The 15,449-nt window shown below is 39.5% G+C and overlaps 1 protein-coding gene across 5 annotated transcripts in view; it reads right to left on the bottom strand.

Annotated features, from left to right (window-relative positions):
* CAMK2A (calcium/calmodulin dependent protein kinase II alpha) overlaps positions 1–15,449 on the bottom strand; it is a 162,945-nt gene that overhangs the window by 116,278 nt on the left and 31,218 nt on the right. For all 5 annotated transcript variants that reach the window (XM_087709455.1, XM_087709454.1, XM_087709451.1 and 2 more), the window contains exon 2: positions 11,125–11,219. In XM_087709455.1, the coding sequence (XP_087565581.1) occupies positions 11,125–11,219 (95 nt within the window). The remainder of the gene's footprint in view (positions 1–11,124; positions 11,220–15,449) is intronic.

Below are 15,449 nucleotides of genomic sequence, written 5' to 3'. Positions count from 1 at the left end.
CGAATGGTGGGTTTCCCCTCAATGGATGTGGTCAAACAGAGATTAGACAGCCATATGTCCGGAATGATTTAATTTAGATTCCTGCACTGAGTAGGCACATGGACATGGTGACCTCAATTGTTCTTTGCAACACCATGATTCCATGATCTTATTAAAAATGTTGCAAATTGCTACATGATCTATGGTTTGGATACAGCTAAACACTCTCATTCATGTTGGAGAACTTGTTTGTATCATCAGTAGATGCAAGTAGAGAAAGGTTTATGATGCCACATAAATTGGCCCTGTGAAAGGCACAGGAATATTTTAATTGCTGTTAGCATCCCAGTAGTGGGAATAGAAAGAAAAGAACAAGTCTTGCAAAGTGTTAGAGGGGACAGAATTATTTTGTGAAAGAAAGGACAAATCATTCAAAGCTTTGCTGATAGTTTGAATTTGTGAAGACATTAAATCTTGGGCTTAATTATGAAGTTCAATGTAAAAGCAATTACAAGTTTTATGCCAAAAGAAACGTTTTGAGCTCCTTGCCTCGAACTCAGATCCACTGGTTAAAAAAGTTTTCTAACAGAGGAGGAAATATTGCTTTAAAAAAAATTGGGCATGTGTCAGCATTCTTCTACAGTAGTTTATATAAAGAGCAAGTGGAAAATCACATTCAATAGATAAAAGCTTCTCTTTTTAGAAAGTGAAAATGAAGGCTGTCTAAATCTCACTGGGTCGCATCTCACAATCTGCTTGATGCGCTCAATCAACAACAACAAAAGCTTACAATTTACTAAGACCCGGCTTCCAGTCAATACTCTTGATGAAAAGATTTATGTAGAACTAAGCTTGCAGACTTTGGCACTGAAACTCTAAATTAAGAAGTCCTGTTAAGAGTAAGGTGGCCTTCTTGTTTTCTAGTACATGAACAATCAAAATAAAGGCTGGGCCTTTCTCTGCCTGCATGTAGCAAAATGGGACTTCAGCTTTTCCATGAGGATATGTCAGGCACAAGAAACCTGAAGGGACATAAGGGAGCTAATCAAAGGGGTGTGTTTATTATTACTTGCCTGTTGACAAGGATTCTTGTCAGACTGATGTAACTCACTATAGAAAATACTCAATAAACACTGTGAAGAAGCTTTAGAGAGGATCACCTTTCAGCCACTTTTTCCTCATCAGTGGTTCAAAATTAGCCAGCCTTTTCACTCTTCCTCTCAACTCAACTCCAGATTCCACCACAGAATATTGTTCCTGTCAGATCTTAAAGGATGTGCTGGAACTAAACTTAAAAATATAAAATGTGACTGTAGCTCACAGATCAGGAGGAATTGCTCCCCAATCAGTGGATTTATGTGGCTGTTTCATTTTTATTTTTTTTAAAGATTCTCTATTCTTCTTAACAGTGGGTGTTGGGTTATTTATTTATTTCTGCCAATCCCAAATGCAGCAACTGAATCAAGAATCAAACCAATGAATTACATAACTTTGTTTAGGCCTGCCTAAAAGTAAGAGTGTGTATTTGCATGTGTGATGGGTGCACAATTTGAAAAAGAATTGAACAGCTGGGATTAAAGGTGTTAGGTGTAATGTATAGTTTCCAGGGCATGGATGTGCCCCCACATTGATGAGACAGAAGATTCATATAGTATCTGACTAATGGTGGCATATTGTGATGCTGAAAAAACTGCAAATAATTATAAGAAATTTGTGTTGTAGAGAAAGCTAAGCAAACAGAATTGTCTTAGTTTTCTTGTTATGGGGGGTGGGGATGAGATTTTTACATATAAAAAAAGAACACTGTAAGCTTGCTAAACCTGCTTCATAATACAGACTGATAATGTTTCTTCAGTAATTATCACTTTGTCACACCTACTCATTTTCCCCCTGTAGAGAGCTAGAAAGAGTAGTAAATGCAAATTTAAGAGGAGAGGCAGAACAAAGGAAGAATGTATTCAAATTTCCATGTTCTTTTTTCTTCATTGATATAAAATAACCTTCAGCAGAAGAAAGACGAGAGGTTTTAGCATCCAGCCAGCAATTATTAACAATATTCATGTAGCGTTGCCTGTTCAGACTTGGTAGCCTACCTCTACAGTGATTGCAAGAAAGAAGTCGCACAATCATCATTAACAGAAGCAAATGCAAGAGATAGCTTATTAGCTTGACTCCTATCGTTAGGACAGATAAAATGCCTGCAGATAAAAGAATGTTCTGTACCTGGTAACGTTTTCCAACATAAACAAGTGGTAATTGCAGTTATGAAGAGAAAATAATATTTCAGCATGAACTTTGCTATTTTACTAAATAATAGACAGTAGATGTACTATAATAGGATAGTACTAGGGATTATATATTTTAGAACTAAGCACATTTTGGTCTACAAGATGTCCATCAGATTGGTGCCAATAGAAGAGAATATTTGTGGATTAGGGTTGAACTGTGGGGTCTTTGGTGGTCTGTGAGCTTGGTTGTTTTCTTGTAAATGTTTCACTACCCAACTAGGTAACATCATCAGTGCTAGCATGACGTTAGCTAGTCTAGTAATGAAACATCTTCAAGAAAACAACCAATCTCAGAGAGCACTAAGGACCCCCAATCTAGATTAGCAAAAATAAAATGAGGTTGACATAAAGAATAGTTGGTGGATTGCTGAATTGAACTGCAAGGGTCTGTGGTTCTTTCAACCAACATGCAGTTCTTTTCAAAATGCCCCAAATCAATTTTGGAATCTGGATCTTCTCAAGAACCTTTTAAATCGGTTTACATTCCTGGTGGCAGATTGCAATTTCTGTACTTTTCTGACAGCTTCATTTTCCTCTATTTACTTATTATCTTAACAAATTTTGATCTTACTTCATGGCCCTTTCCCCTCCCCCATTTTCCCCTTTTCCATTTTAGCCCATTCATTTGTGCCCTGCTTCTCCTCCTGAAATTGTTTCTTGTAAAGCCATTGTTGATCTTGCATTAGGATATAGCCCATATTACAATAGTTTCCTTAGGTAGAGCCATCTTTCCACCTACCCCCTTGTAATTTCAGTTTTTAGTTTACATATTATCCTGAATCAAGTTCGGTATTCTCCCTTCAGATTTTTTTTTTTTTGGTGTCTGTGTGTACATATTAATAATTTATCATTTTAATTATCCATGTCCTACCCTTAATGGAGTATACTTTAACAAGTTATAATTTAAATTATTTATTTAGCATTAAACCAATCTATGATGTTGACAAAACCACATAATGCTTCTAGATGAAAAAACAGATGATAGAATAGACCTTTAAGTCTGATCCCCCCCCCCCCTTTAATGCTGGAATCCAAATTAAAACAAGCATGCCTGAAAACGTCTAAATAAGATCAGCCTTCACCATCTCTTTTGGGCTATGGGGTAGGAAGGATGGAAGCAAAATTGTTGATGGCTTTATACATGTCCAATTGAGTATCTTTCAACGCACCCCCCCCCCAAAAAGATGGCTCACTTGGAAATATATGTCACTCTTCATCTTAAGTTGGCAGCTCCTGATAGTGTGAGACAGCCCCATCCCTCTATCAAGAAGTCTTTTTGTGAAGAAAGCAATCACACAAAGACTGAACACTCGCAATAAAAGGTAGACATGCAATGGAGAGACTCTCACTAGATGGGTGAAAGCATAGAGGAGTCCTCTGGTTTAGGGGTCTCCAACCTTGGCAACTTTAAGATTTGTGGACTTCAACTCCCAGCTTTGCTGGCTGAGGAACTCTGGGAGTTGAAGTCCACAAGTCTTAAAGTTGCCAAGGTTGGAGACCCCTGCTCTGGTCTGTTGGGTTTACTGCTGCATGGGGAAGCTGTTCATAACCTCAGCAGTTCCCCCATAGCAGGCAGAATCTAGAGGGAGCTCAAAAGTATTTCTATCCTCCCTTCATTGTTTATCAGCCCCTAGCTCACAAAGTATCAACCATCTACCAAGTTTTGGATTTTTTCATATGTGATTTTTCTCTCTACAGGCCAGTTTGTTATTTGTCACTATGTTAATTAGAGAGCCAGTTTGGTTTAATGGTTAAGGCACCAGGCTAGAAAGCAAGAGACTGTGAATTCTGCCTTAGCCATAAAAGCCAGCTGGGTGACTTTAGGCCAATCATTCTCTCTCCACCCTACTCATCTCCCAGAGTTGTTGTGGTGTGTGGAAAATAGGAGGAGAAAGATGTATTGGATATATTTGCTGCCTTAAGTTATTTTTAAAAATAATTAAAGGTGGGAAATAAATTATTTAAATTAAACTTACCTTGATATAAATGATCTTCTCTGAATCCAGACATGACCTGGTATCTCTGCCTCCTGAATTCTTTACTAATACATTCTAATTTCTTATCCTCTAATCAGACACATTCTCCCCCCCCCTCCAATTCAACAGTCTCATGAATAATTTGCAGATGCATTTTAGTCTTCAGTCACTCAACCACACGCTTGATGGTAAGGGAAGCTCTGCTCCCTCTTCTCACCCTCAAATCAATCCCCTATATCAGAGGTGGGTTCCTACCGGTTCAAACCAGTTCGGCTGAGTAGGTAGTAACTTGGCTGGTCATGCCCCCGAACTGGTTCTTTTGGCAGCACCATAGGCGGCACCATCTTATTTTTTTGCTTCTGCGCATATGCAGAAGCATTTTAAACCTACTGTGCATGCGTGCGTAGTGCGCACCAAGTGCACACATGCCTGAAGTGCACGCACGCCCAAAGCGTATCCCTGAGCGAACCAGCAGTAAAAGAAGCCAGAACCCACCCTTGACCTGTATCAATTCTTTCCTAGCATCGAAGTACAGTTTAGGGTCTGCTTTAAAGAAAAAAAACAACAAGAAATTGTCTACAAACAATGAGGAAGATAAAGGCCATATTTTTTTTAATCACTTTTCTAAGTTCTTAAAGAATTTCCTTTCACTCTTGCACAGTTTCATTTGTCTGTCTGAAATTTGGCTGAGTTCATGTGCAAAGAAAAGATTATTGCGGGTGTTAATATAATAGATCTTTCATTGGTGGTGGTGGAAGAAGGGGAGAGAAGCAGCTCTTTTAGATGTGACTTTTTTACCCTCCATTTTTTTGCTGGTCTGTGTACATTGTCAGCTGCCTTTTGCTGTTCATTGCACACAATCTGGCACTGTCTCTTGGGCTTCCTCTCACCTGGATGGCAGCTGTGCTTTCTAGGCAATCCTCTGTGACATAGCCGAAGCCTGAGGCGCTTCTTGACTAAGAATTGTGTGTGTGTGTCTCTCTCTCTCTGCTCATTCGTCTCCAGGCAAACGGAATCTGCTTCATTGCTGCTGCATCCCTTTCCCTTTGGAGGCTTCTATTGCTGCCTTATATTAATCTGTTTTGCAACATTTAAAAATAAGATTAGTAAATAAAGATGCTTTGTTTTCCGGAGCCAATGGTAAACCATCCTGAACTGAAAGAAAGCCTTTTGGATGACTAGGGGCAGTAACCTTCATCTACCGACCATCATCCTTTCTTTAAGAAAATATAGAAACCCTAATACAGGGGTGTCAAACTCAATTTCATTGAATGACGCATCAGGGTTGTGTTTGACCTCAGGGGAGTGGGGGGGGGGGCAAGGCCATGGTGGGTGTGGCCAGTTTGACATTACTCGTTTGGGGGTGTCTGTGGCACCACGAGCGTTTTGCCAGCAAAAACGGGCACCCAAGCTCTGTTTTTGGCTGTGACAGCTTCCTGCAACCTTCTCCCAGTGAAAACAGGGTCAGGAGGGCTCTCAGTTTGCAAAATGGAAAAGAGGAGATAAAAGCCTTTGAAACTTTCTTTGAAGGATCTCAATGATTTGTTTACCTAAAAAACCCTGACTGGCAATGACTCTCTATATTGCCTTTTCTTAAGCAGGGTATCCAAACTTGGCAACTTTAAGACTTGTGGACTTCAATTCCCAGAATTCCCCAGCCAACATGCCAAGTTGCCAAGTTTGGAGACCCCTGTCTTATAGCATCTCAAGGATGTATTGGACTATAACTCCCACCAACCCCAGTCAGATAATTAATGTTTGCTTGGCATAGAAGTGTTTAACTGGAGATAGCAGAGATTGAAAATGAGCCTTTTAGCACATGGAGTGAAAGACAGACTTCCTTGAGATCCTGTTCTGACCTAGGCTTCCCAAGAGCATGAAGCGAACTCCTTGTCCTGACAAAAATCCCTTTTATTAATTTACTGTGAATTCTTCTCATTCACATCCAACAATGTCTTTTGAGGGAGGATTTACATTCGCAGACCTTATCTGGCCAGGCCGATATCTGCAAAACTTGGCAAGGAGTCTCAGAGAGTCGCAAGCCAATTAAGTGAACTAATTGTCTCCTGCAAACTCCACTCCTCTTTCGCTCTTCTTTTATTTCCTCTGGGAGGGGCCATTTATCATCCACCTGTGGCCTTACTCCCAAGCTGACCCCTGTTCTTTAGCTGTTCCCTTCATCTGGCAACTCTGCGCATGTGCACACTGGGAACAGGCTCCAGCTGTTCATCTGCCTCACTGATGTCTGATTCTGAAGGCAGCTGATAACTGGCATACGGTTCTGGCCCCCTCTCTGCCTCCGACACAGAGCCCTCATCAGAGCCTTACCCAGACTCCAGGACTGGCCCATGTGCCTCCCCAACCTCCTCACTGTCCGAATCTGCTGCCAGCTCTGTTGGCTGCTGATGGGCCACAACAGAGCCCATCAGGAAGCATGAGGATTGAAGCAATGTTTCTCAGGCCAGACACAACCATTATGAGTTATTGTTTACTGAATTACTCAGCAGATGTTTTAACCCTGGTCAAAAATTCCTTGACACAAAAGGTGGGAGAAAAAAGGCTAGAGCAGATAAACAAAATTCTCAGTTTCTGCATTCTGCAATAGACAGATTTTCTCGGTATGTTTCTTATTTTTGGTCCGCCCTAAAGCACTTATCTAATCACTATGTGTCTCTGCTGTAAGCCACTTTCTTAATGTGGACTTAAGTATCTGGAGTGTTAAGATTTATTGCCCTGTCTGGTAGTAAACTCTGACAGTTGACTGATTTCCCACTGATGAATCATAATAAAATCCAAGGGTAGGTCATCACAAAACAATCATATTATGTCATTTCCCTCTCTCCTTGCCAATCTCTTTCCTGCCTTGGTTGTTTCCATTCCTATTCACTGCAGCCAGTTGACTTTTTCCCAAGACAAGGAGTGACAAAGCTGAATAGCTTGAGGACACTTGAATCTTGTGGGGCTAAATAAGGGGTGGGGGGACACTACTTTAATCCCAAGTAAAATTATGGGAGATTCCACTTATTTTATTCGTAGATAAGAGACAAGACAAAAGCAGTATCAAGGCATAACTTCAGAATAACTCCTTGCAAGGATAAGTTAATGCTATAGTTAGAGGCAAGTGAGGAAAGTTCTTCAGCAGGCATATTTCTATACTGCTGGGAGGTGGGGAGAAGTCTATAGATGTTTTCATACTTGAGACTTAAAGTAGCTCTTTAAAGCTGGCTTTCTAATGCAAATGTAAAACTTACATTGCCAGAATGCTTATTCACACTACAAATGTTCTCTTGTTTTTCTGCTACATTATCAAGAATATTGCAGTAGAGATTCAGAGGTGATGTGTGAAAACACCCTTCGTTTTACATTCTTTAAAAGGTATGGGAGAAACCAAGAAAAGAGCATGTTTTCACATACAAGAAGGCAGAAAGGTGATAGTTCCAAAGGCTATTCTTATTAGAACAAATAGTTTTAAAAGTCTGGAGGGTTTAGCAAATTGGATATTGAACTGAATCCCGATCAAATTAGAAGTTACTTTGGAGTAGCAAGAATTAAATAGTTTGCTGATTTTTAATTCCCTCACAGAATAAAATATTTCTGTTTCTTGGGCCATAAAAGATTGAGAAAAGGCAATGTGGGATCACAGTTATTCTGCATGAACCTAAGGCAGAAGGTCTCCTTCCCCATGTCTTGAATGTAGTTCTAAAAACACCTATTGGATTCAAATACTTAATGTGACAGGCAAGGAAAAATATTGATGCTATGGAGAATAAATACATTACTTGTCTTCAATTAATTTAACCTACAATAATTAGGTTAATCTAATCCATTGTGCTATTTTTCTTGGCCCCCCACACACACTTCCTCCAGGCCTTCTTGGTTTTTGGGACCAATCTCCAAACCTCAATTTAAAAAGGATTTATATTGTGACCTAAGGCATAATTTTTGTAAAGCTTGGCCAAAGGCCTAATTGCTGGCATTAAAGTCATCACTGTCCAAGTCTCAGTGGAATAATAGTGAATTGACTTGGAAAAAGCTCCCACTCTTAAATTTTCACAATTTCCCACCTGTAACTTACCCAAATGGCTTAATTTTGGAACATTTGGGATTTGGGAATGGAGACAGAGGTAGGAATGTTAGTAACTTACTTCCCAAAGTATTCCCACTCCAATTCTCTTCCTTTAAACCCCGCAAACGCTTCCCTTAAGGTAGCATATTTCAAGGCTTGGTTTGACAATTTAAAGGAAAGTGTGTTTTGCATTTTATTCCTATCCATAACCTCCCAACCATGGGCTAAAATATGATGGCTATATTTATTCAGATGACATCATTTCTTGATGTTCTGTGGTTCCTTAGCCTGTACCTGAATCCCGTAGACGTTGTATAGAACCTGCCATAGAAAGAAATTGATGGCAGTGATACTTGCATCTTATAAAATGCCCTTTATCAACTGCTTGATTTTGTTCAAGAAATGATGCGAAGGGCAGAAAGATAGAGCAAGAATTAACTGGAAATTAGAAGAGGGGAATGAATTAAGCATCCCTAGCATTTTGAGAAAGGATGGGAAAGAATTTGCCATTTTTTTTACAGCAAAGGTAGTAATCTGAGGCCTTAGATTATGCATAGTTCAAAATATTTTGTGAGTTAAATTCTAAGAGAGTTCAAAATATTCTTCCCAAATCTTTACTTGAATAATTTCACCTTGTTTCCACAGGACAATAGTAGTTGGAGGGGGTAATTTTACTGCTTAAAGGAGGTGGTGATGTGCCCCTTCATCAGAAGGTCATCTCTGGTTCTATCCCCTGTTCCAGATGTCATTTTCATCCAACTTCCCTTTTGGGGAAAGATTCTTGAAAAAGTGGTGGGCTTGAAGCTCCAAATGGCTGTTTCAATATCATCAATATCCTACTGGAACAGCTGAGTGGGTTGGGGTTCTCCCTCCTTCAATGTCAATTTGTTCTGGGGTTGCTAGGAGGAGCTCTGCTTTGTAGGATGCAACAAGTCTCAATTCTTTCTCCCATTCTAGTGAATATTTACACAAAACTGTTGATTTCCCAGTGCCTGATGGCTGTGTGGGTCTGGATGGGAAAGAACCATTTCAGCTCAACCTTGACAAGACTCAACGGCTGTGGGTTTTAGGGCCCATTGCATCTAGTAATTTTCATCATTAACTCCAGATGGGATAACATACCGCCAGAAGGAGAATGTATATGTCCTCAGAGTCCTTCTGGATTCATGCTATGCTTGATGAGCAGGTGGCAACTATAACAGAAAGGCCCTTCACACAATTACAGTTTGTGCAATAGCTGTGCCTGGTGCTAGGTTGGGAGACACTGTTCACCATCGCTCATGCCTTAATCACTTCTCATTTGAACTATTACACATAAACACACTTTACACAGTGCTGTTTTTGAAGAGCATTCAGAGCCTCAGTTGGCCTAGAATGCAGTGACACCTGCAGTACTGGGCGCACCAAATACATCCATCAAACTTTGCTATTATGTGAGCTGCATTAGTTCCCAGCATGCTTCTGAGTGCTATTGAAGTTACTGGATATCACTTTTATAGCCCTACATGGAAATAGGCCAGACTATTTTTGGGATCACCTAATTCCGATGGTTTCCACTAACCTGGCTAGTCCCCATCAGTAAAGCAGACACATTTTGTGGCTGTTCAGTGAGTTGTCTAGAATGGATTTGGCTTATTTGTCTACCTTCCAAATGACATGGAATGGGTGGATGTTATTTAATAATATCAAAGGCCAATACCTCGAACATTTACCTATTGTGGTATATTAGCATTGTGGCTGGTCAGCCAGGTATTTATATTGCATCTGGTATTTATTGCCCACCTATTAAATCCTTCCCAAATACCTGGGATAGGCAAATGTGATTGTTTGATGGTGTTAAAGTATTGTCGCAGGATGAAAGCTGTTCCAAGTAAAGCTTCTTTTTGCAATTGATTGGTAGTGATTTTGTCAATGCCTCTGGTATTCGAGTGGTGCTCCAGATGTTTTAGAATTGCACCCAAAGCACATACTGCTTGGTACTGCCTTTGATAAAAATCCTAACAAATAACTTACATGAATAAATAATTGTGTGTCAAGAAAAACATTAAATACATGACTCTGTAACATTCATTTTCTTCTGCATTTAAATGAAACAAGTGACAATGGGAATGAAATTAATGCAAATTTAGCTTTGATTCTTATTCTGGGCAATGCAGCCTTTGGCACACGTTGTTCTTCAATGAAAAGGAGTTTCCAGATATTGATTCTACCTTGGCACAAAGGCCAGTAATTTTTTTCTAAATAATAAAAGCAAAATATATTTTGGAAAAGTCATACCAAAAAGTTACGTGCTTGGAAAATCTGGGAGTAAAGCTCTCTATTTTTTTAAATGGTATACCTTACAGAAAAATAATACTAGCATCATATTTTCTGTCCCATTATTAATTCCTATCCTGCAGTTTTCACCTCTGTACCTAGCCGCTGCCATGGACCTGATTTTCTTCCATGCTAATAAGTGGGATAGACCAGTGGTCTCCTTTTTTTACAGCTTGGTAGCCCATGGTGAGGGGGAGAGGGGAACTGATCCACGCAAAGTGGTGCACATGTGTGTGTGTGTGCTGACCCACTGATTGTGTGAATAGTGCATGCATGCATGCGCCAGTCAGCTGTTCACGCAGTCCGGTTTAGAACAGACCACAGCCCAGTAGTTGGCTGCTGCCCAGGAGTTGGGGACCCCTGGTGTACACTATGCCTTTTGAAACTCTTCTTACAGACTCAATAAATAGAAGACTATTAAACACTGATGTAGCTTAAATGACACTCGTGGCCTGCAAATGAAATAAAGGCAACAGTATTAGGGCCAGACAGTACTTACCGCGAGCAGAAAGTTTTTTGGTGTTTATTATCTTGGCAGCATATTCTTGTCCTGACAGCACTTTCACACATCTCCTGACAATAGAGAAAGCACCTCTGCAAGAATGAAAACAAAATATATGTGAGAAGTTTGGCCAAACAGTGGTATACCTAGCATATTTGCCACCTAGAGCCAATCCTTTTATAACAGCCCCCTCCTGCTTCCCAAGAGCGGATTTGGTGTAATGGTTAACGTGTCAGACTGGAAACCAGGGATTTTGGTGTTCTAGTCCTGCCTTATCCACAAAGCCAGCTGGATGTCTTGGGCCAGTCAGTTCTTTCAGCCTCAGAAAGCAGAAATGCTTCCAGAAGACAACTCCTTATATAGGGCTTTCCAGGTAGCAGCCAACACCTTAAATTGTATTCAAAACACTGGCAATAGAAGTGGTAAGCTGCCGGTTCACACCAGTTCAGGCGAACCGGTAGTGGCAGTGGCGCAAGGCTCCACCCACCCACCCAGATGTCATCACGGACCTTCTGTGCATGCCCAGATGTGTGCGCTACCACTACCGAACTGGTAGTGAAGATAATAGGATACTATTACTGACTGGCAACTATTTCAGGTCCTGCTGCAGTGGTATAATGTGGTAGTATTGAGATTGGCCAAAAAATCTACAGGGCAGCCTCATGTACAGTGAATTACAGTAACCTATTTTGGACATGACAAGAACACGTGTGGCTGTCCTCGGAGCATCCTGTTTCAGGTAAGGGCACAACTGATGAGCCAGTCCAAACTAGGCAAAAGCTTTCCTGGTCTCGACTTCTACCTGCTCCTTCCTATCAGAAGCCATAAGTCTAGGAGGACCTCAACTGCATGAACCTGCCCTGTATGAGAGTTGACAACCCTATCAAAAACCAAACATGGTAATCTGTATTTCCATCTTAATAGTTGGATCTCCAAGAACTTTTGGACAAGTCCCCGCAGTTTCCTTGGCAAGGTTTTTTGGAAGTGGTTTTTCATTGACTGTTTCCTAAGGCTGAGACAGAGGTCCCAGAGTCCCACATTTCCTTACATTCCTAAAGTGGGACTAGAACTTATGTGTCCTAGTTTGTAGCCTGGTACCTTAATCACTACATCAATCTGACTCTTTGGCACTACAGGTAGTCCTCAACCAGTCACTTAATGATTATTGTAAGACCTATGCCCAAAGACACAGTGAGAGCCAATCAAGTCCACTTCTTTAATAACTTTCACCCAATAGACAGAATCTTGCCAGGCTAAAGCCATGACTTTCTGACATAATAGATATACCCTGGCAAATTCAAGGGTTTGTTTACCCTGATCCTTTTCCTCCCTCCCCCATTCAGTTCAGGATTGCACATTCTCTTGTTTTGGGCCAATATCTGGAAATTGATGCCTTCTCCCTAGGAAGCAGCATATACAGCCAACATTCCCTCTTACTCATTTTCCAGCTGCACAGTCCAGCACTCTGTTCGAAATTACAACGAGTCTCTCCAGAGTTACTTGTGACCCATTTTTCAGAGTAGTGACAGCCACACAAACACCCATGATCTTGTGATTACATTTTGGGCATAGAGCAACCAGCTCATTTCATGAATGTTTGCAGTCATGTGACCACAATTGGAAACTTTTGTGTCAGTTTCTAGTGTTTGCTCCAGTTTTTAACGAAACACCCATTGGGAAAATGGATTTGTTGAATGGCTGCAGCATTTGCTGAACGACTGCAGTGTTTATTTAACAACTATTGTAAATAATGATTGCAACTTTGATTTCAGTCATATGATACCTCAACTTGACAAAAATTGACAAGTGAAATTCTGGACTCATTCATGGGTATAAGTTGAGGGTTACTTGTACACTCAACTGGCAAACATTATTCTGTCTAATATCTAATGTTTTGATATTTGATACATATGTTATTTATTTATTTTACTTATTGATGTTGTTATATTATTTGGCTTTAGGTATTTGATTTATTTTTATACTGTTATTGTTGTAAGTGAATTTCAAGATTCAAGCCTACACAATGTGTGTAGTGCTGGATCTTGTAATTCACCTTTTATTGTTTACTAAAGAAGTTAGAGTGTTCTGACCTGATTCTGGAATTGATCTATAACTCATGAACAGTAACTATCAATAACCTAATTTCACTTTACACCCCTCCAAGTGCAAAATTTAAAGAACCACAGATTGCAATAGATAATTATCAATTTTTGTCTAATAATTATAGACGGGGGTATTTTACTTTTCATACAATACCTGTTTAAAGCAGAAAAGAAAGATATAAGATATCTTGGGAGCTTGGCTAATTTTAAAATGGTTCCTGTTGATATCTGTTTAAGCATGAAAGAAAGCCAATTTGTCTTCCAAAACTACGGTAAGTTAAAAGCAAAAACTGAGTTTGAATTTCAAATACCAACCACATATTTGATTTTACCTTGCATAGGAGGGAGATCAGAAAAGCATAGCTTGCTCGTACCACTGAATTCAAGACAATGTTGCTATTAAAAAAAAATGATAAGCTAACTATTAGATTACCCATAGAAAAGCAAAATGCCAGTTTATATCAATTTTAGAGTCATCCATAATATCTTTCTGCTCCTCACACGCATCCTATACACTTGTCTTCATTCTATACACTTCCATTGATCCATCCATTAACATGCAAGCACACACATTATTAATCTACCATCTATCTCTATCTCATCTCTGTCATCTCTATCTCTGTCTTTCTTCTCTACCCTTGTCCTTAATAGTCTGCTCTGTTTATCTTCTCATTCCTTCTGAGTCATTTGGGGCCCTATAAGAAAGCTAGCTGAAAGGTACCAGCAGAAGAAATCGTAAAGAAGTTATGAAGCTCCCTGAACAAATTAGCAACTTCTTCCATAAAGGAATTAAATCTTTCAGGAAATTTGGAGATACAATTCTGCAACAGTGCTAAGAACAGCACAGCTGAAGCTCCAGCTGCCATTGTCTAAATATCCCTAGGAATTTTCCATTTGAAATTCAATTTTAATTGATTGTTAAGAACTAGCCAGGAGATCCTTAATAGACATCATGAAAGAACTTCACAAATATAATGATTTTTTTTCCAAAAGCCAAATGCTATTCACAGGTGGGGAAACTTGAGACAGGAAAATGACAGGAAATTGCTATTTATATGTGGATCATAGCAATATCTTGCTCTTTCTCCAGGAAATTTTACACTATAACATTGAAATATGGTCGAAAAAAATAGCTTTCCCAAACAGAACCAAATTCATGAAGAGAGACGATTTCTTTCTGAATTCCTCACACATTGTGAAGAACAGTGTGTGAAGAACAATGAAGACACACATGTCTTGAGACCAAAGTGAGGAAAAAAGACTTCCTAAGTACATATGTTAGGGATGTCTTTCCAACCTGATATGGCCAACATGTATTTGATCCAACCAGGGATGTATTTGCACTCAAATGACATTTGAAGGAGAAAATATAATGTGACAAACCCAAGGAAAAGAATCTTCCTATTATAGAAAGCAATGATTTGTTTCCTGCCATCAAACATTTGTCACATTCTGGGTATTTTACATTGTCTTTTCCTCCCCCCATCCTCAATGATGACTTTTTTCCACTGGTGGAAAGCATTCAATGCCTTCTGTCTTATCAAATGTTTCCCAGCACAAATGGCAACATGTGCCACATGTAATGCATTTTAATGAAAGAAAGAATGGTGCCAATCTGGATTTTGAAAAATCCACACTACTTCAGCTTTTTCAGAAAAGGTTATAAAATATGGTGACTCTATCTACCCACACTAAGATAAAAATAAAATTACACTATTGTTTCTGGATAATATAGTTCTGTTGCCATTTTATGAGTTTCTTCAGAGAACTGTTTGGTTTCCATTTATTTCCTGAATGTAGCTAGAAGCCTGTCAAGCTGCAAAGACAAATTAAATGTTGAGTTTTCTGTGGAAATATTATATTGAAAGACACACAAAACTAAATTTCATCAAGGTCATGTAATTCCCAACATTCTTCCAGTTCTCCTTTAATCTGACTTATCTATCCTCACCGTGAGTAAATTGGTTCCCAGAGTCCTAAGGGTGCTGTAAATGTAAGACAGTTGTCTGTAGGGGAGAATAAAAATGTTAAGATGGTAGCCATGACTCTACAAAGCCTCGCTCCTCTTGTAAGTGTGGTGCACACATGTTCTATGTAAATAAAATGAATAAGGTTTCAATCACACAACTAGAGGCATCACTTTGACTTGTTTGATATGTTCCCCAGAGGTTTCTAATACAAAGCTTGGCCTCTTCCTTTCTGAATTTTTCATCCATCCAC

The sequence above is a fragment of the Thamnophis sirtalis genome, unplaced genomic scaffold (genome assembly GCF_051295495.1).
Source record: "Thamnophis sirtalis isolate CommonGarterSnake01/CBP01778 unplaced genomic scaffold, rThaSir2_p1.2 scaffold_3, whole genome shotgun sequence".
NCBI classification, from domain to species: domain Eukaryota; kingdom Metazoa; phylum Chordata; class Lepidosauria; order Squamata; family Natricidae; genus Thamnophis; species Thamnophis sirtalis.
The sequence above is the reverse complement of the archived record's forward strand: the minus strand, read 5'-3'. Positions and strand labels throughout refer to the sequence as shown.